Genomic DNA, 27,248 nt, shown 5'->3' on the forward strand with positions numbered 1-27,248 from the left:
TTCAAGTAAAGTGTAACCAAATATCGTGATAGGCTATTTGATTTTTTTCCCTTTCGCCCGCCGCATGTTTAAGGAGCGGATGGGGATGATAGTCCACTGGGAATGTACCTTGTATGATTTGACTTGACAGATCGATCGAAATCGATTGATTTGGTGTCCAGAGGAGAAGCTGAATTTACAAGCTGCACCTGAACGCAGCACCCCTACCCCTTTTGCGCGTCTCGAAACAAAAACAAGCAGAGCGAGCTCGGTCACATGTAGGCTCGCGCGTTCAGCGGCAGCAGAGCGAGTACAAGAAGGAGGAGGAGGAGGAGGAAGCGGCAACAGTCAGTCAGTCTCAACCATAGACAGTATATAAACGGTCTCAACACTGTCGGTGTCCAGGAAGCAGTGCCGCAGCCGCCGTCAACCCCTCCAGCTTGTCCGCTTCACATATGGTTCTCCTCCGGCACATTTCCCTCGCCCTGACCGCCGCCGTGGCTGCCCTGGGCTCGGCTCTCTTCATCGCCCTTAACTACTTCTACAAGAGGCAGATATGGTCCCCGCAGGCGGAATACTGCACGATCAAAGAGGTGACACACAGTGTTCCCAATATCTTTAACACTCTTATGTTATTTCACTGTTTCTTCAACTATTTAACTTGGCGGTAAAGAGACTGATCTTACACCTGACAGGCGGACTGAATGAATGAATGAAGAAAACACTGCAGATTTCTGATGAATTCTGAATTTCTGAATTCATAATGATGATGATGATGATGATGATGGTGGTGGTGGTGGTGATGATGGAAATGGAATGATGTTTGGTGAATGAATGGCAGTGGTAGTGGGGGGATGATGATGATGATGATGATGAAGAAGAAGAAGAAGAGGATGTTGATGATGGTAACATTTAAAAACAATAACATGTGAAGGGTGAGAATGATGATTATGACGATGGAGAAGAAAATAAGATGCTGCTCATAATTCACTGACATGTCAATGGTGTGATGATGATGATAATAATGATGAAGATGGTTACACTGGCCAAACAGATGAAGGCCCATAAGTGTAATTTACGGGGGTACTGGCAGGGATAATGAAGTCAAATAGTTTAAATGCTGTGGCAAGCAAATAAATGCTAAGATGTGTATAATTCCTATAAAAAAAAAAAAACATCCCGAAACGCGTGTAATGTTTTGAATCTGCATAACGTTTTGAACAATACAGCAGATTAACTAACTAATAATAATAATATTTACATGAATGAAGACATTTGCATGCAGAAAAAGGCACCAATTGTTGCAGAAAAATTCCCCAGAATGCAGGACATGCAAGACAAGTGTCTGATGCTTAAAGGACAATTCCGGCGCAAAATGAACCTTAATTTAATAGGTTAATAACAGATGTGTACCGAGTCGACCGTTCTCTGGGATTTGTTTTCATGCTAATCGAATGTGTCTCTAGCTTGAAACAAGCTAGCGCAAACCGCTGATTAGCTTATAACGCTAGTCGTCGGGGCAGAGGGTAAAGTAAAAAGAAATCGCTCTTTCTATACCACTAACAAGGCTCAAAATATCACCCCACTTCCACGGTTGCATAATGAGGGGCCCTACATGTAAACCGAAGCATTGAGAACTTTGTAAGTGTACGGATAGGCTAAGCTAATCAGCGGTTTTTTCCATAGACAGTATATAAACTGGACCAACAGATCCCGTTGCTCTGGACGGAGACCAGTGAAGGATATTAGAAGCACTTTTCCGGTGATGGCTGAGCGTTACTGCGCGGCCTCCAACTGAGAGAGACGACGTAAATGTGACGTGACCAACCTGTCTGAAAGTTGGAAGTCTTCTGGTAGCTGTGCCAAGAGAAATCTCAATCATTCCCAATCTTGCAGAGATGGAGAGCGTAGGTATATGTAAGGAGATAACACGGACACAGGCTAATTATTGCTAACTAAAATGCTAGTTAACATTAGTAATTAAACTTAAACAGCTAATGTAAGTCGAGACTTACGAGCTTCTCCTGTACTATACGGTAATTCCTCTACTATGAGACAGTAAGTCGCGTGGTTATGACACAATCGTTAGCCTATTTCTACAAAAACATCTGTTACGGAGCCATAACGTGAGGTACAAGGTAATGGAGCCTTTTATACATTGTCGTGTTTCTTTAGAAATAAACAAAGGACAAATAAAGTCTTTAAACGCTTCAGATGTAAAGTTATTCGCTGTCAAAGTGACGTCAAAATGAATGGCAGTCAATGGAATGCTAACGGGGGGGTGATCGTTTTTTAGCATCAAAATGGCGCCATAGGAGGTTCGAGCTCTGAAGCGAAGCTTACCCCCTTGGTTTTTTTCGACAGTGGGAGGAAGTGGAGACACGTCGGGCGTCTTTTTTTTCTTTTCTTTTTACAGTCTATGGTCCTTTACAGCTTAGCCTTCGTGTCGGTACTCCTGCCGGCTTCTCCAAACTGGGGGCATGCCGATGGCCATCTACTGTAACTAACGCACTCACTATGGAGAAGTAGCTCATGCAATCCCACTTCAAAACACCAGAAGTGTCCCTTTAATGCGTAGGATGAGGGTGAAGACGTGAGCAGGCTGATGATGTTGGACAAGAAGAATATGAATTGATGAAAATAAGGAAAAAACGTCCAGATGTGTATTCCAGTTCCACATCATGAAGTTGAGGCCAATATAACTGTAGTGTGTTCCTGCAGACAGACACAGAAACAGACAGGAAGGAATGAAGGAATGAATGAATGAATGAATGAATGAATGACTCTTCAGTGGAGCAATTCAGCTGCAGTCTGAATCTCTCTTTTTTGCATGTGTCTAATTTTGTTTCTTAGATTCAATGAGCAGCAGCCTGTTATAAGCTGAGCCTGCTCTATCTGGCTCCGTCTTTCTCCAGAGGATAATGTCAGTGTCTGCCAGAAGCTCGCTGCACAGGGGAGGGGGCCGTAAATGTATTCGTCCCGGGAGCCAAATTGTACCAAGATGCAATGTAATCGCGTCTACGTCTTGGGAAAGCAAGGGGGGAGTTGACTAACAGCGTGTTTTTGACCTTGGGGAGTTTCAGCAGGTGGGAGGGCGGCACATGCTCATTTACACAGCGACAAACAATCTCTGAAAGAGTGGAAACAGATTGAGCTGCTGGATAAACTGTACAAGCAGCCCCATGCCAGAGAATACAGTCATGTGAAAAAATTAGGACACCCATGCTGAAGTTGACTAAAAAGAGGAATAAAAAAAATCATCTTTAGGAAATTGATCTTAATGCCTTAATTAAAAAAATGAGGAAAAATCCAACCTTTAAGGACACCAATTATCTTTGTGAATGAATAATGTATCGTAAATAAATAAATAAATGTTTTTCCTTAAAATACAGGGGGCATAAGTGAGTACACCCCTATGTTAAATTCCCATAGAGGCAGGCAGATGTTTATTTTTAAAGGCCAGTTATTTCATGGATCCAGGATACTATGATCCTGATAAAGTTCCCTTGGCCTTTGGAATTAAAATAGCCCCCCCCCCCACATCATCACATAGCCTTCACCATACCTAGAGATTGGCATGGGGTACTTTCCATAAAATCATCTCTCAATGCAAATCAAACCAGCTATTAGGCTAACTGAAATACAACCATGCCAATCTCCAATCTGAGATTGGATTTTTCCTCTTTTTTGTTAATTAAGGCATTAAGATCAATTTCCAAAAGATGATTTTTTTTATTCCTCTTTTTAGTCAACTTTAGCATGGGTGTCCCAATTTGTTCACATGACTGTAGCTGTCAGGATGTACCTTCAACGCCATCACGCTGAGAGCTCAGGAGCAGCTACAGTACAGCTTAAATATATAATCTTTGGGGCGACTGGGTAGCTCACCTGGTACAGTAGAGCGGGCGCCCATATGCACGGTGAAGTCTCTTGGTTTGGCACCATCGTGCCTGCACAGCGACCAAAACCCCAAACCTGTGCTCACAAACCACATGTGGCACTTTGCACTATATAAAGCCAGAGACGCACACAGAAATGCTGGGCGGATGGATACACTGCTATTTGGCAGTAAAATAGTTAAAGTAACTCTCCCTAAAACTTCAGAGTGTGTATTTCATGTTTCTGTGCACAGATTGAACAAACAAGATAGAACGGGTTGATCAGAGAGTTTTATAGGTGTTAGTAGGTGTATTTTTGAACTTTGGACTGGCTAGCTGTTTCCTCCCGTCTCTCCAGTCTTTATGCTGTGCTAAGCTAGCCACACCTTGAGCTTGATATCCATTATCTCGTCTCACTGTTAAAGAGCCCCTATTATACCCCTTTTCATCGTCATATTTGTACTCTTAGGGTCTACTAGAATAGGTTTACATGCTTTGATGTTAAAAAGGGAGGGGGGGGGGGGTTGAGAGGTATGCAGGGTAGGTAATGCAGTAGTTCACTAACGTTATTAATTGCATGTGAATTATTTAGTTTGGTGTAACATTTGATTTTACGTTTTTTATTCTTCTTTTCATATTTTATTTTTGTTTGTTTATTCTATATTTACAGTTTTTTCACAAGATAAATGCTGGAATAATGTTGCATATCACAGATTGTTTAAAGAAATGTCCTATTTTCAGTGGATTTTACATTTGTGTTTTATTACTCTATTATTTATTTTTTTAAAAGATAATTTTTTGGGCTTTTCCGCCTTTAATTTTTGACAGGACAGCTAGGTGAGAAAGGGGAGAGGGGGGGGGGGGGAGAGACATGCAGGAAATCGTCACAGGTCGGATTCAAACCTCCACGCTCTCTATGCACCCGAGACGCCACACACCGTCAGTCATCTCCTCTTTTTAAATCCAACAAAGGTTAGTCCTTATTCATGCCGTGCTGCTGTGCAGCTGCGCTTCTGTGGAGATTAATTAGCAATTCATATCAGCCCTTTTAGAGCTGGGATGTTTTAGCTTGCTTATTAAAAATATATCACGCTTGAGCCTTAAAGAGGAGTTTATTTTCAAAAGCATTCCCTCAGAATAAGCTTGGATCCCAATTATTCAATTTCTGATTCAAATTAAAATATTTAAGAACTCATAGTGACGTCTGAAGTCAAACAAGTGAAATCAAAAGTTGATTACGCTCTACGCAGTTTAAAAAATTGCATAGCGATACATTTTTAATCTCAACCTGTTACCGATTCTCGATGCATCGTTACATCGCTAACCGGAGGCTAAGATTATGTAAATAGGCCAAAACCTTTCTATACTAATACCAATACCGTGATTTTCGATACCGGTTCCTGAAGAATACTTTTTTTGATACCAATTTTATAAAATCCATTTGAACAAAAATAAATGATAGCATTACAGCACAAATCCTGTTTATTTTTCAGCTCCTACTACGTGAGCCCCTCTTCTGTGTAACGTAAAGGGTTTTCCTATGTGTCTCTACAACGTGTAACGTTAGACAGCCAATCACAGACATTATTAGAGCTTGGTAGAAGCATGCTGCGTTCTTATTGGCTCACTGGGGTCAGCCCTATGGTCCCACAGCCCAATGGTCCCACAGCCCTGTGGTCCCACAGCCCAATGGTCCCACAGCCCAGTGGTCCCACAGCCCAGTGGTCCCACAGCCCAGTGGTCCCACAGCCCAGTGGTCCCACAGCCCAATGGTCCCACAGCCCAATGGTCCCACAGCCCTATATTCCCACAGCCCAGTGGTCCCACAGCCCAATGGTCCCACAGCCCAATGGTCCCACAGCCCTATATTCCCACAGCCCAGTGGTCCCACAGCCCAGTGGTCCCACAGCCCAGTGGTCCCACAGCCCAGTGGTCCCACAGCCCTATGTTCACACATTTCTAAGATTGTTCTGAAAATTAGGCCCTATGTTAGGGTAAGGGTTAGGGTTAGGGTTACATTCCATCTGTAGTCCATTGTTACTAGAGAATAGGGTTATGGTTACATTCCATCTGTAGTCCATTGCTACCGGATAATAGGTTGGTGTAATTGGCTACCAAATTGGGAGAAAGGGGATAAAACCTGATACAAATTTATGAAAAAGGAAATGTGTGAACATAGGGCCTAATTTTGGGGGGAAAAAATCTTAGAAATGTGGGAACTGTGGGAACATAGGGCCTAATTTTGAAAACAAATCGTACAAATGTGTTAACATAGGGCTGTAGGAACATAGGCATGCTCCCGGCTCACTGACGCTGATGAGATTCACTCCTTAGGTATTGAAATTAGGTATTGAATGATGAGGCATTTTTCGATACTCAATACTTTAGAGGCGATTTGGTCGGTGCCTAAAAATTATTGAATTCGGTACCCAGCCCTATACGTAAATCAGGGGGTGTATCGCATTTTACGAAACCACCTGTTGATTTCAGACAACGTGTACTGTATCGATACCTCTGTGTTCAGATTCAGCTGTGGTTTAATATGCTGAATGTGTGCCTAATGTGTAGACCTAAAGCAAACCAGCCATTCTTCCATACACTCACTCTTTTTAACTGAGCAAGTAACCCTAATTCAGTGTTAACTGATTTAGTTTTTTGCCTCCAGTCTACATTTGCGAACATTTCTGGACTGTGATTGTGTCTGTGCTCTGCCTGCAGGAGGAGGAGGAGCGTGGGACGCGCCAGGTCCTGGTCCTCGGTCTGGACGGGGCCGGGAAGAGCAGCATGTTGCAGGGCTTGACTCCTGGGGAGTCGGCGGCTAAGAGAGGCCGCTGCCGGCCTACACGCGGCTTCAACTTCATGAGCCTCAACGCCCCCGCCTGCCAGCTCGACTTCCTGGAGAGTAAGGCTGCATTTTGATTTAAAAACAAATATATTTTGCTATGTTTAGAACTCGCATTCACACTGCTCTGGCATTTCAGAGCCTCCGAACCGGAGAAATTTTAACACACTTGAAAACACTTCTGACCCGTTTTGGTTTGGAATCTGCGGGGGTTGTTGTTCAGTCTCAACGGCCTCAAACGGAGACCTTTGGCAAAAACAACACTGACGCCAGTGTTTCGCTGCCTGATTAGGTCATAACGTCTAGAGTATAGAGCTCAACAGTGTGGTTCCGGAAGTGGTTGTTTCAGCTCTTGTAGAAGCTAGAAGTCTTAAGAAAAACATGTTTTATCCGCGATTGTATGGAGAAACACTACACTACCCACAATCCTAAGCATAACAGCGACGTCTCTGATTGGTCCAAGTCGCTGTTACCATAGAAACATTTACCATACCTGCAAAACCGCAAACGGCTAGAGCGAGCTTCTGCCATTCAAGTCTAATAGTTTCTCTACAGTCTTGTACCTTATTTTGCCGTTTTCAAAACTTTTTCATTTGCGCCGAATCAAATGTTTTATTCTCACCATTCATCACGTAGCAGTGTAAATGTAGCTGTAAAAGACTCCTTTAATACCTCAAAATGGAATACTGCAGGCTCTGTGTGAGCTCTGGAAGGCATTTATGTTTACTCGAAAAGCATGACATGGAGATTTGGGAAACTTTTTTGCTGATCTGTTTAGTACAATTGGCCATTTGTTTCATTAAACTCGCACTGTATCAAAGAACTCCATACTCCTCTGTTAATCGATGAGTTGTTTGGTGTATAAAATGTCAAATGTCTTGTGAATATCTTTGAGCCACACAAAGACTTTCAGATTATTAATCACAGTCGTCTATATCAGTGACGTTTCATTTCCCGGGATTTCGCTCCGCTGGAAATTCCCCTGGATGTCCGTTACCTTCGTCTTTCTTTGTGTTGGCGTTCCAAACTCCGGTGGATTTCTGAGGACTATGGTTAACTGCTCCTCAGATCTCTGCAGGGTAAATCCAGACAGCTAGCTAGACTATCTGTCCAATCGGAGTTTTCTGTTGCACGACAAAAAACAAACAACTTTTGAACGTACACACCTTCCACCAAAACTAGTTCCTTCCTGAGGCTATTTTGCAGCGGCACCGTCATTGTGTCCGGCGCTTAGCGACACCCAAGACGATTATGATTGGTTTAAAGTAGGGCTGTCAAACGATTCATTTTTTTTTAATCGCGATTAATCGTTGAAGTTCTATAGTTAATTGCGATTAATCGCATGTTTTATCACAGGATTAAAATTCTATTATTTTGCATTTCAGAACAGTTTTTAAGTACATATTAACAATTGAAAGCCATTCTTACCAGTGGATCTTGATTGGGAATCAAATGAAAGAAAGTTACTTTATGAACTTGACTTTAAGATTTGTATTTGTTTATTTATTTACTGTAAACAAAAGAAAAAAGAAGAAAAAAAAAAGAAGGGTACTAAACAACAGTCAGGAACTTGTTTATTGTTAAGGCCATGGTTAAAAATTAAAGATTTAATTATAATGTAATAACTATAACAATAACTTCTTTCACCAGATGGGAAAATGGTATTTTACAATTACTGTGAGCACTTAATGTAATTAAAGCACCACGAGGCTACCTGTTTTAAGTGAATGCACCGTCTGTGTTGTTTAATTCCAACAACGGAAGCCTCTGCGCTGCAGAGCAGACCGTTACGTCCCGCTGTTGGAATCCTCTACAGTAAATACAGTCACACTTTACACTGTTTAACGTTAGCTGTCAGCATTTTAACCGTGTTTAATCCAGCTGCTAGCTAAAGGTAGGCTAACGTTACCTGCTGTCAGGTGTAGTGTAAAGTCAGCCACCGAAATTTTCGTTCTTGTTCGGTCTCATTACTACCGTTTAGGTCGGCACGTTTCGGTACCCAACCCTACGTACCAGAGTCAATATAGTGTGCAGTAACTCCTAAATAATGTTGATTACTCACTGACGTCCAGTGATCAGCGGTTAATGAGACAGCGTCTGTACTTTGCAACATGCAAACGTTTAGGGCTGTTCAGTTGTGTGTCAAATGTTGCTGGTATGTGTTGTTCTTCAGCTGGAGCTGACGGTAATGTGACGGTAATGTGACCATTTTAAAAAGGTATTCCGTCATGAACGTAAACCTAAAAAAAAAAAAAAAAGGAGGCATACAATCATTACATACAAATTCATATAAATCCTGTTTATCAGCATTCCACTGAAAGCCACTGCTCTGCACTAAAAATAACATAGATCACTCACCCAGACCGTGTGAGTGTGAGATGCTCAGCTGCAGTCGGCCTCAGAATTAACTTCTGTGGATGTATTTGCAGGGAATGTGTCACGTTCAGCGGCTGATTTATTCATGATCTGTAACACAGAGATCGCTGGGCGCCCAGAATCCGTTTCTCATCTCGGAAAGTTAAATGAACACGTCACCTCCAACTCACTCAGTGTACTTCAGTGGCCCCGGTGCAGTAAATGTCTGAGTAAATGCAGAGTCTTTGTCTAGCTGACATGGATGCAGAGGCATGTTGTCAGCTTAGTGCACACTTAAGGCCTTTTTACAGTCGCCGCAGCCGACCTGGCGTGCGCCAATATGACGTCAAAATGACGTAGATCTCCAAGATTTTAAATTGCGCGACCAGAGGTCGTGCACCACTCTATTTTTTTCAGTGGCGCGCGACAAAGCGGAAACAGGAAGCATGGACGAGTTCGAGGGTAACCGGATGCCAGGACTCTCTCTTGTAAACTTACTGGGTTAAGAGGAGTTCTTTTAGGGTGACTGAAAGGCTTGATCCGACGAAGTAGGTCATCGAATCAAATCGAGGCATTGACGTCAATGCTGCTGCCAGTTCTACATTTTTCTTCTTCTTCTAGTCCGTAGAAATAGCCAAGTCGTTAGCCTTTCCTCAGTTGCGCCACCTCTGTTCAGGAGAAGACTGCAACTAGTGTCGCGACCACCACGCGCAAGTATAAATAGTCACGGCGCTCCCATGACGTCACACTGGCGCGAGACAGGTCGGCTGCGGCGAGTGCGCCGCACGTCTTACACACACCAGGAGCAGCACGGAGCACAGGGAGCGCTGGGTTCAACTTATAAGTACAGCGGAGAAATCCAGCTAAAAGCCTTTTAACTCTAAATGAAAAGATGCAGATCAGCGGCCTCAGTTATAAAACTGTGCGGCGAATTTGCGTCAGTCAGAAGTGGCGTACGGACGAAACGTAGGACGTGAGTACACACAGAAATAGTTGGATTCGTGAAACGTCCTACGCCCGTTTCCCTTTATAAATCCCAATTCTTTGGTAGAAGAGCGGCTTTCGCTTTTGATTGTCCGTACGCCATGTTTATAAATGAGGCCCCAGATCAGTTAGAGGGGTTTTAAGCTTTGAGCAGCTGACATTTGGGTTTGTGCTAAAGGGAACTGAAAAACAGGAAGAAGTTCTAATATTTTATAGAAACTGTGCGTTAAGTTGGGGCCCATATTCTCAGCTAGTACGGTATGTACTAGGTTCATTTCATTTTTCATCTTGATTGGAGAAACTTTCTCAACTCAAAATAACAATCTTGCCTTTAAAACAGACCCTATTCCATGCTACAGTACACACTAATGCTGTCAAGAATATAAACATTTTCAGTGTTTGGAGTTTCTTTTTTTATAAAGTGAAGTTCAGTTTCGGTGGTGTTTTTTCAGCGACAGCACTACAAACAAGGCCTCGCTCTCGTACGCTTTGTCTGTGCACAATCTATTCAAACGTTGGTTTTCCACCAGGCGGATAGTTAACACCTGTGGAATTTGAAGATGCAAACCTCTGCCAGACAACCGGTAAAAGAAAATACTGTATTTCCCTACTAAGGTTCGTGCTGAGGTAACGTAAGGAACGTTAATGAGTTATCAGAATCATATTTATTACCAAAGTAAGTTTTCACTTGCAAGGAATTTGCCCTGATGTATTTGAGGCATAGAATAACCACATTAAAGAGGGAATAACCAATACGGCAAAGCACTGTTAGAGTCAAGAGCATAAATACAGAGTAGATATATTACAATAAAAAGACACTACGGGCCCTATCTTGCACCCGGCGCAAAGCCCGACACAAGTGTCTTAGTCATAGTTTAAGAACGACGCGGTTGTCAATTTCCCGTCCAGCGCCCACGTCCTTTAAATAGCAAATGCACCTGCGCCCATGGGCGTGCTGGTCTTAAAGGGAGGTGTGTTCAGGTGCATATATATTTTTTTTAAAGATTAGTTTTTTGGGGCTTTTTTTCCCCTTTATTTCAGAGTGACAGTGGATAGACCGGTAGGGTAGGGTGGGAAAAAGATGGGGGATGACACGCAGCAAAGAGCAGCAGGTCGGATTCGAGCCTGGGCCACTGCAAAGGACTCAGCACACATGGGGCGAACGCTCTTACTGGGTGAGCTAGAGGTCGCCCCCGTTCAGGTGCATTCTTGACGTATTGTTATCTTGAGGCAGCGGAAAAGGAGGGAAAAAAAAAAAATCTATGTGGAAGCAGACTTCAGACCGGAATGACATTGGATGCATGTCTTGGGATTCAGCAAATCTGGGGGACAAAGATAATTAAATTGAGTTGGACTTTGGCTGCAGTACCTGGTTGGGATGTAACGATACACTCAACTTACAATTCACAATTTTAGGTTAACAGAATGAGCTGCAGACAAATGACTGAAAAATATTACCGCGCAAAACAGCAGATCCTCTTATCCTATTATCAAAAGTGCAATTGAAATTGTATATTATCTTAAATAACAACCGGTTGTAATCTTTGCATATTTATATCAAATATTTTCTTTAAAGATAATTTTTTTGGGCATTTTTAGGCCTTTATCCGATAGGACAGCTGAAGACATGAAAGGTGAGAGAGAGAGAGAGAGAGAGAGAGAAATGACACGCAGCAAAGGGCCGCAGGTCGGAATCAATCCCGCGGCTGCTGCAGGAAGGACTGAGCCTCTGTACAAGGGACGCACGCTCATCTAGGGTAGCTACCCAGGCGCCCCTTTATATCCATTTTTAACCGATTCACGATGCAGCGTTCTATCCATAGCAGGGCTGCACAATTAATCCTCAACTAAATAAACTCTAAGAACATGTGGTGACAGGCACAATATTTGTTTAAGGCTAAATATGTGTCGACCCATTCTGAATGAAGTATTGTGCTGCTGCAGAGACGTCCCGGCCTACATTCCTTTCCTACAGCAAAAATCACACTATATCACCACATATCACACCATATCAGTCAAAATAATCGCAATTAGATATTTTCCTTATATCGTGCAGCCCCAATCCCTAGTGGCTGGCGTTAAACAACCCACTACACTGCTCCAAAAGTGCTGCCACACTCTCCATTGAAAACATTGCCGAGGTAGTTTTGCCCTCAGGACTCAGACTTCAGTTCAATTTAAACACACATCCACATCGTTCACGCCCGTGTGACTCAGTGTGTGCTCTGTGTGTGTGTATACATGTGGGTGTGTATCTAATGAGGTGGCCTGTACAGCTCAGCAGGACGAGCGTCCTGCTGAGCTGTACCGTATCAGGTAAACGGGTACATCACTAGCCAGTTTCCTAGCAACATTCTCCATTAAGTCCAACACTAAGGAATTCTCGCTGAGCTGAGCTGTGCTGAACCTCGGAGGCGGTGACGACTTAAAAGTCCCAACCGCCCCGGCGTGTGTGAGCAGTTATCCATTAGGCCGCACAGCACCGCTGGTCGTTCTAGCTGCAGGTCAGTTCTTCTGCACAGCAGGATTGTGGGAAGTTAAAACCTTCACTTATCAAACTTTTCCCACCATTGAAACTGGTAACAGACTAAAAAGGGCAAAATTAGACATGTCCTCAGTTATTAAAGAGGTGAATGCGTAACTTTGGGTTCAATATTGGCGGGGGGTGGGGGGGGCAGGTGGTTGAGATCTCCACTTCTGAGCAAAAATTGAAATTTTGAGAATATCAGACATTTCATTTTCTGCATTCATGTTGTATTTTTATGTAGCAATTTAGGCTGCAAATGTCTTTATTTATGTAAAGGAAATTATAATAGGTTTTTGGGGTGTGTTGCACTGGCCAGTTTAGATTGTAACCCCCCCCCCCAATCCCACCTATAAATCACGCCAATGGCTGAAAAGGAAAGGTTCTAAGAAGGCAAGGGAGACAAAAAGGATATAAAATGGAAGTCCTTAGAAAGGAAAAAAGGGCTGCCCAGTTATATTTTTGCTCACAGCTTTGTTGACATATCATGTCTGGAGGCAACAAGATGGAAAAAATGAATCAATTTCCCCCAGCAGGGAAACGAGGATATAAATAATGGCTAAGTGCCGTCTCCGCTTATTTCATCCCTCAGTGAAAACTGGATTAGTGATTCCATTCGCTCCGCTGCATATCTGGAATTAATCTGTGGCCAATTAGTTTGAAGACGGACAGCCAACAGCTTATCTAATTCTACCAATCAGGCTGTCCATTTATGTATTCAACTGTCAAGTATTTTACTGTAACACAAAAGGATACCGACAGGAAACTTGTGCTACGCTGAAATGTCCTCCAGCAAGGCGATCTCTAAGAGCTTTTTCTTTTAGCTGACTTTGCCGCGACAGCTTCTTTTGTAAGGGTCAGTAAAAGAATATTACAGCAGATCCTGTTTATCTCGGATTCTGCTAGTTCACACTTCTACAACTGATATTTTGGCAGTGGTGGAGGAAGTATTCAGATCCTTTACTTAAGAAAAAGTACTAATACCACACCTTAAAAAATACTTTTTTTTTTTTTACAAGTAAAAGTCCAGCATTGAAAATGTTACTTAAGTAAAAGTATGTAAGCATCATCAGGAAAATGTACTTAAAGCAGTCCTTCCAGAAAAATGCGGAGTTTTTTTTGTGATTGTTGCGGGCAGAAATCCTTATTTGATTATGCGCCACGTTTTATTAAAAAATTTGATGGAATATGGGGGATATTTATGCAATTTTATGCGATGAAATTGCGGGAACTTGCAAAAACTGCGGTTTCATCGTGGCTTCATCGCGGTGTCTGCAGCTTTTCGATGATGTTCACGTCGCGTCATTACGTCACTTCATAACATTCCCATGGCAACAGGGGAAAATGGCTGCTCTTGTGTGAAGTAAACGCAACATTTTTCAACTTCCTGCTAAGATATGTGTGACTTTTTTGCAACGAAAAATCCTCCCATTTTAGAAAGTGTAAAGGATCCAAACAGTTGTGTGTTTAATGGTCTCATCATTTCAGCTAGACTTTAAAAAAGCCAGACGCGTTTGTATCTTGGCGCTTTGTTATCATGACAGATTTGCACCGTAATATTTTTATTTGTAATCTTCTGCATGTTTGAGTGCTGCTGCGCACGACGTGGGCGCTGGGCGGTCTTAAAATAGCAAAGACACCTGCGTTGGTCGTAGCGCCGCGCTGCGCCGGGTGCGAGACACTTTAAAAAAAGGTCTCAAAACTGCACACGCAAATGTAACAAGATGCATTTCAGATGTATATGTTATTAGATTTTACGATCTCAAAGTTGGAAGTATACAGTATGTGGAGACAAGTTTGGGTGGTATTTTAATAAGTAGATGAATCTATTATTTACAAATTGTCACATTTGTAAATGTGTGTATCGTGAAACACACATCTGTCACTAGAATCGAGACTTTTGGTTGAGTTAAACCTCAATGGGTAGAGCCAAAAGACAAAAAAAGAAAGTTTTGGAATTCAAAGCAGAAAGTCTATATCTTATGATACATTAAAGGTTTTCTCTGCTGCAGTCGGCGGCGGGGAGGACCTGCGGCGCTACTGGTCGGACTACGTGAGAAAGACTCACGTTCTGGTGTTTGTGGTGGACTCCTCTGACAGGAGCCGCCTCCCATTGGCCAAGGCTGAACTGCACCGCCTGCTGAGGGTGGAGCCCCAGCTGCCCGTGGTTGTCATGGGAAACAAGCAGGTAAAGTCATTTACATCACTTTTTAGATGAACTTCACAGCCAACAGTTTTACAAACCTGGCCGTTGTTGTGTTTTAGCTTTTTGTATAAACTTCTCCTACTGTGCCATTCTAGGCAGCCATTGATTTCCTAATTCCACACCTTAAGGCTATGTTCACACTTGGCGTCTTTTTTTTAATCTGCCAGCGTCTGTTTTACATTATAATGCTATGGAGTAAACTGTGTTTTCAAAAAAGTCCTGAGTCTTTTCTGCAGCTCAGAGCGTCTTTTTGAAGTTGAAAAAAGTTAAACTTTTCTGAAGAAAAAAAACACGGCCTACGTCAAGCGCTTTTATGACAGCCGACCAATGACAAGCGGAGTAGCCAGGTCTGTCGTTTCCATAACAACAAGAAAAAAATAGCGTCGGGGCACAGCGAGTCATATGACCGGGTGCTCCCTGTACATGGAACTCACTTTGTTTTATGTAACGTTAGCAGCACCGCTCTCTCTCTCTCTGTTCTTTCTCTAGCTCGCTCCACCACTATATTTGATCTAACGTTAGCACCGCTCCACATAGCGCTTTAGCTAGGATACTGTAGCAGTAGCAGTTGTTATAGCAACAAAAGACACTCTCGGCTGCTTTTTGGAGCCAAAATGCTGCCAGCTTCTTTTTTTTCTTTTCTTTTTTGTACTACAAAAGTTGCAGCGGTCTGAACCGGCCCGTCTCAGCTCGATTCAAGCCACGAACACATGACACAGTCATGACACATGAACCCTAACCATAACTTGTCATGACATTAACCGAATGACACTAACTAAAAGAAGCATTATGTCATAAACGTTTATGACTTGTTTATAATGTTTATGACACGTTCATGACAGTGTCATGTCACTCTTATGTAGATACCTTCAAGTAAAGTGTAATCGAAAAGCTTTCAAAAAGCACTGGAATGGTCCTTTAAGTTCTTCCTGGGAATGAAATGGACATTGGTGAAAATGGAAGTGGAAGCAGTGAAGATGATACAGAAGTCTAAGTAAGAAAAAAAAAAAAGTATGTCACATGAGGTCAAAATGTTCAAGTAAAAGTACACAAAAAGAGAGATGTGTTGTAAGTGGAACAGATGGAAAGGTACACATTGTTCCCTTTTCATTTATGCAGTGATCATCTATCAGACTCGTGAAATAAACATTTCTACATTTCCTCCTCCACTCATATTTCTTCCCTGCGCAGCACTTGTGGAATTATACATGACCCTTCGAGGGAAGCAGGAATATTTGTCACATCTTCTGTCGAGAGCGCTGCAGCGTTCATCCTCTCGGTACCGAGCGCTACTCGCAATATTGGCAAAAAATAAAAAAGGAGGAATCTGAGATGAAACTCTTTGCACTCATGGTGAAGTCATTTGAGTTCAGCTGAATGCCCAAATGTTCTGTACAGAGCAGGTGCAGCCCAGTGAGCTTATGCATTATAATGTGAAAACATCAAAAGCAAGAAACATTTTAAACCACTACCACTCTTTTCTCCCGTTTTCATCATCAAAACTAATAAGGAAACGGAACATCAAACCGAATACTTACTGCAGAAATGAAAGAGACACGCATCGTATGCCCTCCTAACCCTTTTGTCGTCTTCCTGTCGACCATGCAACTTTTTGTTTTTCTGGGTCAAATTGTTTTTATTAAAAGGTGCGATATGTAATACTTACTGCTAGTGTTTAAAATAGTTACTGCAATACAAATTCAAAAATACTGGAGAGAGTCGTCTCCCCCGCCCCCTCCTCCCTAGACTAAGACAGTTCACGTTGGTTGCCAGGCTGAGACCGCAGCATCCACAACAATGTTGCTAGACGCTTGTCTCACATAGCCAGACATTACTCCACAGCGGAGTAGCTAACACACTTTTTCGGCTTAGAATTACGCTAGGAACCGCTAAAAACCCCAACAACGTCGCCATCCTCTCCGCTAAAAATAACACTGCCTTGCCATCCTCTCCACCTGACTGAACGCACTTCATTGGCTTAGAATTACAGCAACAATCGCTAAACACACTGTAAACTCCCAGCCCCCCCTCTCTTGGCTTAAAATAACTCACCGTTGTCGGCTACGGCCGCTGAACAGGCTACACGTTGTAAACGGTCATGGACCGCTTGCCTGGTCCTCCGGTAACGTTAGCCGATAGCAGGGTTAGCATGGCGGCGTTAGCCAGGACCAGTCAGGATCACTTTACTGGCTGTGTCTCAATTGTTTTTGCGAGTAACCAACTCGGGTACTCTATGTAATTCAATGTGAGTACACAAATGTTGAAATGACATAAAATTCCCGTCCCTTGTATCCGTGATAAATTAGCCTGAAGCTAATGCTTACCTGTTCAGGAGTAAATTTGCCAACTCTACGTACTTTTGGGCTCTAAGCTGTCTCCATCTTTCAAATACATCTCCAATATTTACTCGGGGTTTGTTACGTCCTGGTCACGCAACTGTTTTTTTTTTAGGTCGGGTAGAATCTATCTCTGTTGATCCGGTTCGTTTGTTTGCTACTTTCATGGCTGTACTAACGTTACGGCTGTAGCGCGCTGGGTTTACGTTTTTACAGGTATATCTGGCAACCCGGCCTGGCTGTCAAACTGGGCAGTTGATACTAACACACAGGCCAAAACACAAAGAGAAATTCCGTCACGGAACGGAAATTTCAAAAGGAGAAAATACTGGCATTAGCATTGTTGTCAAAAAAGATAGTATTTAAAACTTAGCACGTTTCCTTAATATATGACGACGCATTGGGGTAATTTTTGGATTTATTACAGTACATATATTTCATATTGGACCTTTAAAACTTTTTTTCCCCCAATGTTTTGGTCGTCTTCTTCAGAAGTTTTGTCGCTTTTTCGCTGATGTTTTTGCCACTTTTTTTACATTTTTTTTGTCACTTTTTCCGATCTTTGTGTCGAATTTTTCTGCGCTTTAACGTTTTGTTGTTTTTTTTTCCCCACGTTTATGAAGCTTTTCCCGACATTTTTGTCACTTATTTTTTGCCAAAGGCCCATTCTGAGCCAGGAAAAACCCTGATGACGCAAGTGAAATAAAAGGAATAATGTCCTCCGTAGGCTGAGCTCTTTTTGACAGTGATACCGGCTCTCACCCACCACTGCTTTGTTCTCTGCTTCAGCACTCGCTACGTTTTGAACAATACAAAAGGATGTTTCCAGCAGAACCTGTGTGTTGGGAAAGATGTGGTGGTGTGAAGAAAGCGAGGCGGACATCTGGAGACTCTAGCCTGGGCTGAATGGTTTGCGTAGGAGGGTGGCGTTACATTCACTGTCTTCACATATACAAGTTTTAATCAGAACTGAGGCAACTGACTGGGATAAAATGAAAAGGTAAAATCACTGACACACTAACCGGACGGCTGACCGTCGGCAGAAAAGGCAGTTGGACTGATCAGTCGGCTCCCCGAGGTCCAAAAAGTGCCTCGGAACACACCGAAGCGACGCCGTCTTGAGCGTACGTTCTGCGTGTGCGCGAGACGTAATACAAAAAAATGAAAACCGGAAATGACGAACGCACCACGTGGGTCTGGCTTCTCCACCCGATAGTAATGGCGGCTTGTTCAAAATACGATCTCGTATTTTACGAAAATAGTTCACTGAAACGTGTTTCTGAAAACATTTTAAGCGAGAAATAGGCCATGCAGTTGCTGAACGTCTTCATTTCAGATCGACAAAGGTCAGTTTAAAAGATTTTCATCAGCTTTTGAGAGGCGTCTGTCACTCATCCCGCTCGTTATTTCCGGGTTAGCACGGGTTAGTGAGTCCGACTGCCCGCCCTGCGACCCAGCAAGTCAGGTCGGCCAAAATGTAGGCCGACGGCTCCTCCGACGGACGACGGCACGGAACACACCGAACAGACTCGAGCCACCGACCTCGCCAGACTGTCCGACGGCCGATTATTGGGTTGGTGTGTCAGGGCCATAACACTCACCCCTTGTAGGCTTGAAAGTAGAGCTGTAACAACTCTAACAAGTAAAGTTTTGGATAAATTCCAGGATACATCTTTTGTTATATATATATATATATATATATGCGCAGGGCGAGACCAAGTCAAGACCGAGACCAGATTTGTGTTAGACAGCCAGAGCTTCTTCTCCTGTGTCCCGCATTCACTTTCTTGGGAGTGTGTGTGTAAAGGGGGCAGGGAGCGGGGGTTTTACGGTAACAAATGTCAAATTAGATGTAAGTCAAGTTACTGGTTGCATTTGCAAGTTTTAACACATAGGCATAAATCAGGCAATGCACAGGCAATTTAGCGAAATCCCTGCAGTTGGTCTTGATATAAAATCTCGAGTCCTCTTTATCCGAGACCGAGCAAAAATGCTTCGATTCCGAGACCCAGACCTTCAAAAATTGGTCTTGAGACCAAGACCGATCTTTAGTACTATAACACTGGGCCTATGTATATTGTATTTTCAAAAAAAGTAACATTTTACTTGAAGGTATCTACATAAGAGTGACATGACACTGTCATGAACACATGTCACAGTAATGACACATGAACCCTAACCCTAATCATAACTTGTCATGACAAAAACCGAATGACACTTACTAAAAGCATTATGTCTATAACATAATATATAAACGTCTATGACTTGTTTATAATGTTTATGACACGTTCATGACAGTGTCATGTCACTCTTATGTAGATACCTTCAAGTAAAGTGTAACCAAAATGTCTTATTCAACTGAGTTTAACTGGTTTCACCCTCTTCACAGGATAAGCCCGGCGCTGTGAGCGTGTCCGAGCTGCATGAAGCCTTGTCTCTGGGCCACGTGACCGAGAGCAGGAAGCTGTTCCTCTTGGCTGCCCAGCTGGGCTCGGACGGCCCTCTGAGGAACTCCTGCCGGGGCCTGGACACCTTCCAGGACATCCTGCTCCAGCTCGTCTGATCTCAGAGCAGAGGAGTGGGAGACGGAGGGATGAAAACAAAGGGATGGCTTGAAGCAAATCGTCCTCCTCCTCTTCCTCCTCCTTGTTTAAGTACAGGCTTATTTGAGGCAGAGGAGGAGGAGATGTCAAAGGCTGCAGGAACAGGAGGCAGAGAAATTGCTGAAGAAGATGCCAAGATGGAGCGCAAAGCCTCGTCTTCCTACTCGCCCTTTTCCAAACCACGTCAGTTGGTTTTTTTCAGAAAGTCCTTCCGCTCGTCTCATGGTACAGTTCTATTCCGACTCCACTCATCTTACTCACAGGAGAAGAGGAGGTGCAGAGCGAGGAGGACAAGGACCGAAAGGATGAAGGTCTGTTTGTGGGGTCTGTGACTCAGAACTGCGACGTTGCCCCTCCTTGGCAATGATTCAGACTTTGGACCAGTGGTGGAAGAAGTATTCCGATCCTTGACTTAAGTAATAGTACTAATACCACACTGTATTAAAAAAAATACTCTGTTAAAAGTAAAAGTCCTGCATTGATAATGTTACTTGAGTAAAACTATATAAGTGTCATTAGGAAAAATGTACTTTAAGTGTTAAAAGTACTCAATGCTGAGAAATCCTCACATTTTAGAAACTGGAAACGATCCAAACAGTGTCAATCAACTAAGTGTTTAATCGGGTAATCATTTCAGCTGCACTTATAGGCTGTTATATTGTTGGGTAGTTTAATTTATAATAAAACATTGTATTTTATAAACTACATGTGTTTTGTGCGCTTAAATCCTAATTTGTAAACTAACTAAAGCTGTCAGATGAATGTAGTTGAGTAAAAAGTACAATATTTTTCTCTGAAATGTAGCGGAGTAGAAGTAGAAAGTGACGTAAAATGAAAAGACTCAAGTAAAGTACAAGTACCTCAAATTTGTACTGAAGTATAGTACTCGAGTAAATGTACTTACTTACATTACACCACTGCTTTGGACTAGTCTGAATGTTAACCTGTGACAGCATGTCGATTTTAATGTATATAAGCTGAAATATGTCAAGTTTGTAGATGCATTTACAGAATTTGTCCGGTTTTTCCGTTTTCCCAAAACCTTTTTGTGCGTGACCAGAGATGTCAGCAGAGCAGAACGGGTAATATTCATGGTTGCCATGTTGGAGCCCCCCCCCCCCTCTCCCTCTACCTCTACTCACTGACTCCTACACTTAAGCTTCTCTGAGATCTATGGGGATTTTTTTGTGAGAGAATATAAAAGACCCCCGGACATTGTGAAAAGCAGTAGCGTGTTATTTTTCTTAGTCTAAATTCTTGTCAGGTTGTGAGAAAAAGGTTTCTACACTTTTCCATGACTTTCTTCCCGAGAGAGCATTTTAAGCTTTTTTTCATTTGAAAGCAATACGTGTTCAGTCCCAACTACCACATATATGGTACTGTATACTGTATTCAGCCACAGTAAGTTATGTTAAAACATTGAATTTCTTTATCAGATCACACTTTGAACAGAACTATGTACAAACACACATTCCCCATCCTGTTTCCTTCCAACCCTCCCTTACACAAACATGCACTCCCCATCCTGTTTGCTCTACAGTTAGATCCCTGTGTAGAAGACACGCATAGACAAAGAACTAGTATCCAGAGTGAAACACACATCCCCGAATGTATACATGTGAAGTATTTGACTTTAATGCTACTTGTACAGATACACTGGAATTAGCTAGATTCTGATTTTTAATGCTGTATGTGTGCGGCAGTGTTTGCTTATGATGCACACTTTATTTTTTTTTATGAATGTGAAGTTTTATTCCTAGTCATTCTGCAGAAATGTTGTTTTCACAGTGACCAAGAGTGCAGTGGATTGTTGTTAAGTGATTGGTAGTTTTTATAACCAATGGCTGCTTGTCAATTCTTGTTTTCATGTGCTGTGTAAATGGCACGGTTACATAATGAATTCATGCATGTCTTTGTGTTTTGTTATTACTCTTTTAAAATGTCATTGCTTTACATTACGTGTCAGCTGCAGTTTCTTAAACAGCACGTGTCCATTTGGGTTATTCAGTCTCAAAAGGAGACTCCATCGATTTTACACATCAAGGTGTGTTCCAGGTGTCGGGGGAGCATTACTGCCTATGTGAAAAGCAAGGTGTATAAGGACGCTGACTCAAGTGATGTCACATGAGTCAGCGTTGATTGGGGCTGAAGACAATGTACGACGAAAAAACAAGACACTCTTTGGTTCTGCTGCATCAATTTTGATACTTTTACCGACCGTCAAAAAGTCAGTGGAGTAGAGTACTCTTTTAAAGTGTTTTTTTTTCTTATGTGAGTAGTATATCTAAAAAGAAATTATAAAGATTTAGATTATTTTTTTATAATTTACCTTTATTTAATCTTGTAATATGGAGATTCAGATCTATTTTGCATGACATGACTCATTACAGACTATGTACAACTGGTAACATGTACAGAGAAAGACATGCCAATAAAGTAATAAATAGATATGTACTCAACCTACACAGAATGTACAAACAAGTATGATTGTTTCACCAAACTTAAAAACATAGATGGATCTATAAAATGTCCCCGAACAAACAACCTGATAACAAGCCCGGAATTGGAAAACAAGTCGTGTCTTTTCCCTCTGGTGACTGGGCATGTCAATGCAAACAGACAAAAATCTATAGGCTTTCTGACCTGTTTGTGTTGGGCAAAGTTCCACAAGCAGACTAACAGCAAGCTGTTTTCTCTGAGACGTCACTCTGGCACAGTTACAGCACAGATCCTCTGAGCCAAACCGTCTCTGGTTACAGCATACCTGCTGTCAGCTCTGCAGGTCACTGGGACTGTCCGTGAGGCAGCATGACTCAGCCAGCATGGAAACTCGCAGCTTGTAGATGAAAGCTCATCATCTTGTAAACCTGTGGGACATCCAATCAGAATAAAATAAAAAATAAAAACATAATGTCGTGATGTTAAGTGAAACCTATTCAAGTTGAGTTTTGTTTTATTGCTTGTCTCAGCAGTTGACACGTAAAGGGTTTTGCCTGCTCCTCTGCGAGTGGAGAAATTAGGCCTAATGGACCTTTTTCACAGCAGACATTTTGACTTGTCATAGCTGGAAAAGCACAGCTGAAACTGATAACCTTAACAATGGCTCAATTCCATCAAGTGTCCCAGTGAGCTAGTTCAGTGAGTCAGCATGAACAATACCAGGGCCTCTCCTAAGTGGAATGCAGCCATCATTGATGGTTTTGAATACACCTGTGCTTTTCCTACTATGACATGTCAACATGTCTGACGTGAAAAAGGTCAATATCTCTCTTAATTTGGGGATACAAGAAGCTAAACGCAGAAAAAGTGAAAGTCGCCAATTTTCAAACGGCTGACGCGAGTCATCCAGCGGCGTTTCCCCGCCGGGTACTGGAGCCGTTTATCAGCATGTACGGCAGGTAGCTGGTTGGATATCGGCAGACTTTCCAGCTAACGTTACCAGCTAACGCAAGCGCTAGCTAGCGGGCCGTATGCCGAAAAACAAGTTCAGGTCTATTTTAATGTACACAGTAGTGGTGGGTGGAGCGATCCAAAAATCGATACTAACGTTGGTATTGATATTGATCAATACCAGGGTAATGAGATCGATACTTTGCAACGACGACTAGTTTTGGTGTAAGTGCCGCTCCTGTCACAGCACGGAGCAGTCACACTTTGCTCCTCCTCCCCCCCCCCTCTTGTGATTTGACGTTGTGACTCAGCGGCGCTAGGCAAACAAGCAAGCAAGCAAGCAGCCAGGCCCGGCGGCGGCCAGCAGCGCACACACACACACACACACACACACACACACACAAGCAGGACAGAGACGGAGCAGAAGAACGGCAGAGAGGAAGAGGAGCGCTGTGTGGCTAGATTTTCAGACCAAAAATGAAACAACGGCAAGCTGTATAATTTGTAAAATGGCTGTCAGATACAGTGTTGACACAACTAATTTATACAAGCATATGAAAATTCTGTCCTGGGTTTTAACTTATTAATAATCCAAAGGAAAAAAATCACAAAAACACTTGAAGGACAAATCCGGCTCAAAATGAACCTAGGGGTTAATTACATATGTGTACCGAGTCGACCGTTCTCTGGGATCTGTTTTCATGCTAATCGAATGTGACCAGTTTCATAGCAAACCGCTAACTAGCTTATAACGCTAGTCGTCGGGGCAGAGGGTGAAGTAAAATGAAATCGCTATTTCTATACCACTAACAAGGCTCAAAATATCGCCACACTTCCACGGTAGCATAACGAGGGGCCCTACATGTAAACCGAAGCATTGAGAACTTTGTAAGTGTACAGACAGTTTATTAAAAAGATCATTTAGAAAGACAGTACCGTTCGCGTATACAGGCGGGCGCCATCTTGGGAAAGCAGTCACGACCAGCCGAACGCCGTCATGAAAATTCATTCAGATTTAGCAATTTGATGATGAATCCACCTTGATTATTAAAAAGTATCAGTATCGTATGGGTATCGGCGATACTGGCCCTGTATTTACCTGGTATCGGATCGATACCAAATATTTCAGTATCGCACACCACTACAACACAGTGCCATGGTTAGCATTGCTTAGCGTCTGTCCTGATTGACAGGTCGGAGTGTAGCCGCACGCCCCCTAAATCGTCCCCTGCTTTATCGTCCGTTTTAAAATAAATGGGACCAAAACTCACAGAATGAACATCATGCTAAGTTGGCTCATTTTCTCATACACGTCTATAGAAACAGACTTTTTTTGAGCTAGTGGAGCTGCCCCCTGCTGGAAATTAGATAGAATGCGGGTTTAAGGCACTTCCACATTGGCTTCACATTTCAGGCACAGACGTTCCGCTTGGTTATAACTGAAACAAGGGTGCCTGCAGCTTTGATGTACTGTATGTGGTGAACCATTTCACTGATGGAAAACCTGTCGTCAACATTCCTCCTGGGTTAGAAGTCCTGCCCACTGCAAATATTTGTCCTGAGGGTTGTTGTCATGGACATTTCAGACACTGTCAGACATTTATTTGAATTTTTATTTAGGATCCCCATGAGTTGTTAATGTAATAACTATTCTTCGTGGGTTGACTTTCAACAAATGACTTTGTAGTCTTTGCCAACCTCATCGGTTATTTCAATTTTAGCCTATCCATCCGATTTGTTAAGATATTTCACAATTACCAGCAAACACTAATACAACCTCTTCCTCCACGTGTCAGATACTGAGGAACATCTATTCTAGTGAGTTGAGTTTTAGTAAAAAAAAAAATCTATTTTTATTGGACGAGTCTGAAGCACCACGTTCAAGAAAACAAGCGCAGCTGCTGTGAAACACTGAGCAGTCATACCTCACATACCTCCAGCCAGCACTACTTGTGCTGATCAAGTTTCCCTCCCCTCCCTCCCTCCCTCCTGAATGTGCCCAGGGAGATTTCTCGATGGTCAAAAACATGTTACTCACGCGGGAACTTGTTGTTGGGAGTTGTTCAGCGGAACCAGGCTGTAAACGATTGACGAGAGCAGTAATGATCAACGCAGCGGATGTAGCTCAAACTATTGCTTTTCTGTTACCTTGTGCAGCAGATAATCTGAAACAACAGAAGACAAAGATAATGAGCTCAAAGTTCACATGACACAAGCACGGAGGTGTAGCTGTCTTTGGTTTTAGCATAGCATGCCACTTCTACTGGTTTGTCTACCTGACTGACCTACAGAGTTGCTGCAGGTTTCGCCTAGTCTTTTTTAAGACTATTATGAAGGAAATTTAAGACCTATATCACGACATCATGAAAAAAGTCTGATGTCAGAGTCCGGAAACATTGTCCGAAATAATTCCCCAATTTCCTCATTGGCATTATAGGACTGTTGTATTGATTGGTTGCAATACAAGTTGCATGTTGGTCTCATTAGTAGTCGTAATACAGTGAATTATATTTGGAAAGAACTGCAACAGCAGAGAATAAAAAATAAAAACATTCTAAAAGTGCTGCAAGGAACATTTTATTGAGCATTAGGCCGGCTACACACTACACTACACACTGCCTGCGTGGCGTGAGCGTGGTGTGTCTGTTGCGTGTCAGCTTATCTATGTCTTTGCACACCAGAAACGTGTCTGACGTGGCGCTGCTGCTGCTAGCCTTGTCTGTACACATGTACAGTATCTCACAAAAAGTGAGTACACCCCTCACATTTTAGTAAATATTTCATTATATCTGTTAATGGGACAACACTGAAGAAATTACACTTTGCTACAATATAAGTATTAAGTGTACAGCTTGTATAACAGTGTAAATGTGCTGTCCCCTCAAAATAACTCAACACACAGCCATTAATGTCTAAACCCCTTGGCCTTTGGAGTTAAAATAGCCCCCCCCACATCATCACATAGCCTTCACCATACCTAGAGATTGGCACGGGGTACTTTCCATAAAATCATCTCTCAATGCAAATAAACCAGCTAATAGGCTAAGTGAAATAAAACCATGCATTTCTTCAGTGTTGTCCCATTAAAAAATATAATGAAATATATACTAAAATGTGAGGGGTGTACTCACTTGTGAGATACTCTGTTTCCCATTGATAAAATGAAATAGCGTGTTCTTCAACTTACACTCTCTCTCTCTCTCTCTCTCTCTCTATATATATATAAATAAAATACAACTTTATATAATATTTCGTTCTGTGTATTCGTGTCAAAATGACATATAAACATCTTTTCGTATTCTATGTTGCCTGGAAACCCTTCCAACATGCTTGCGTGTCGCGTGAAAAATAGGCGTCTGTCCCATTTCTAGCATGCAGGCGTTTTCGGCGCAGCCTGAGGCGTGCGTGTCACGCAGGCAGTGTGCAAGCTCTAACCTGTTACCATGGGAGCCGAAATAACGGACACGCCATGCAGCCAGTGTGCAGGAGGCCTTAGAGGTAGCGTGACGTGGAAAGAAAGAACATTAAGACTACATTAATTATTTAAGACCTAGAACACTGGTTTACTTCTCTACAGCCAGTCATGGCCCCCAGAGTATCAACTACATGCAGTGCTTTTCTATTACTGAAGCTGCTTCCACCAGCTTTATGGCTGCCATTTTCATTGGATGGTCCCCTGGGAGTGACGTATGTTTGCATCTACCTGTCAAACAAGCCTCTGTTTACCTCACACCGTTTTCACCCCCAGAGCCATCAATGTAACCACAGTTTTCCAGATGATTTCCACAAATGTCAAATTCATTTCGAGGATTTGAGTCGGGTTTTCAGATGCCAGAGTAGTTTCAACATCAGGGGGGAAAACCCACAGATGTGTTGAACCCAAATTAAGCAGAATTGTGAATATTATATTCCTGAACTGGGGCTGGAACATACAAAAAAATTTTTTAATAAAAGATCAAACCTTTTTGAGATAGTATTCAACAACTGCAGCCCACACAAAGGTTCGAAAGTGCGTCATTGCCTGAGAATGATGGGAGATGTTGCAAAGCATGAGGATTTCAAAGAGACACAATGAAATCTGTGATTGTTCAATGGCGAAAAGACTTGTTGCATTTTCTCCAGTATAGTTTTGGTGTACCGTACAAAGACGA

General features: G+C 42.5%; 1 protein-coding gene across 1 annotated transcript; it reads left to right on the forward strand.

Annotated features, from left to right (window-relative positions):
• Window positions 1-253: 253 nt before the first annotated feature.
• arl10 (ADP-ribosylation factor-like 10) lies at window positions 254-21,662 on the forward strand. Its single transcript, XM_078266385.1, has 4 exons — window positions 254-572; window positions 6,576-6,759; window positions 14,575-14,750; window positions 19,494-21,662. Exons 1-4 carry the CDS (start codon window positions 435-437, stop codon window positions 19,665-19,667), a joined length of 672 nt encoding a protein of 223 aa, XP_078122511.1. The 5' UTR covers window positions 254-434; the 3' UTR covers window positions 19,668-21,662.
• Window positions 21,663-27,248: the final 5,586 nt, after the last annotated feature.

The sequence above is a fragment of the Sander vitreus genome, chromosome 13, assembly GCF_031162955.1.
Source record: "Sander vitreus isolate 19-12246 chromosome 13, sanVit1, whole genome shotgun sequence".
NCBI classification, from domain to species: domain Eukaryota; kingdom Metazoa; phylum Chordata; class Actinopteri; order Perciformes; family Percidae; genus Sander; species Sander vitreus.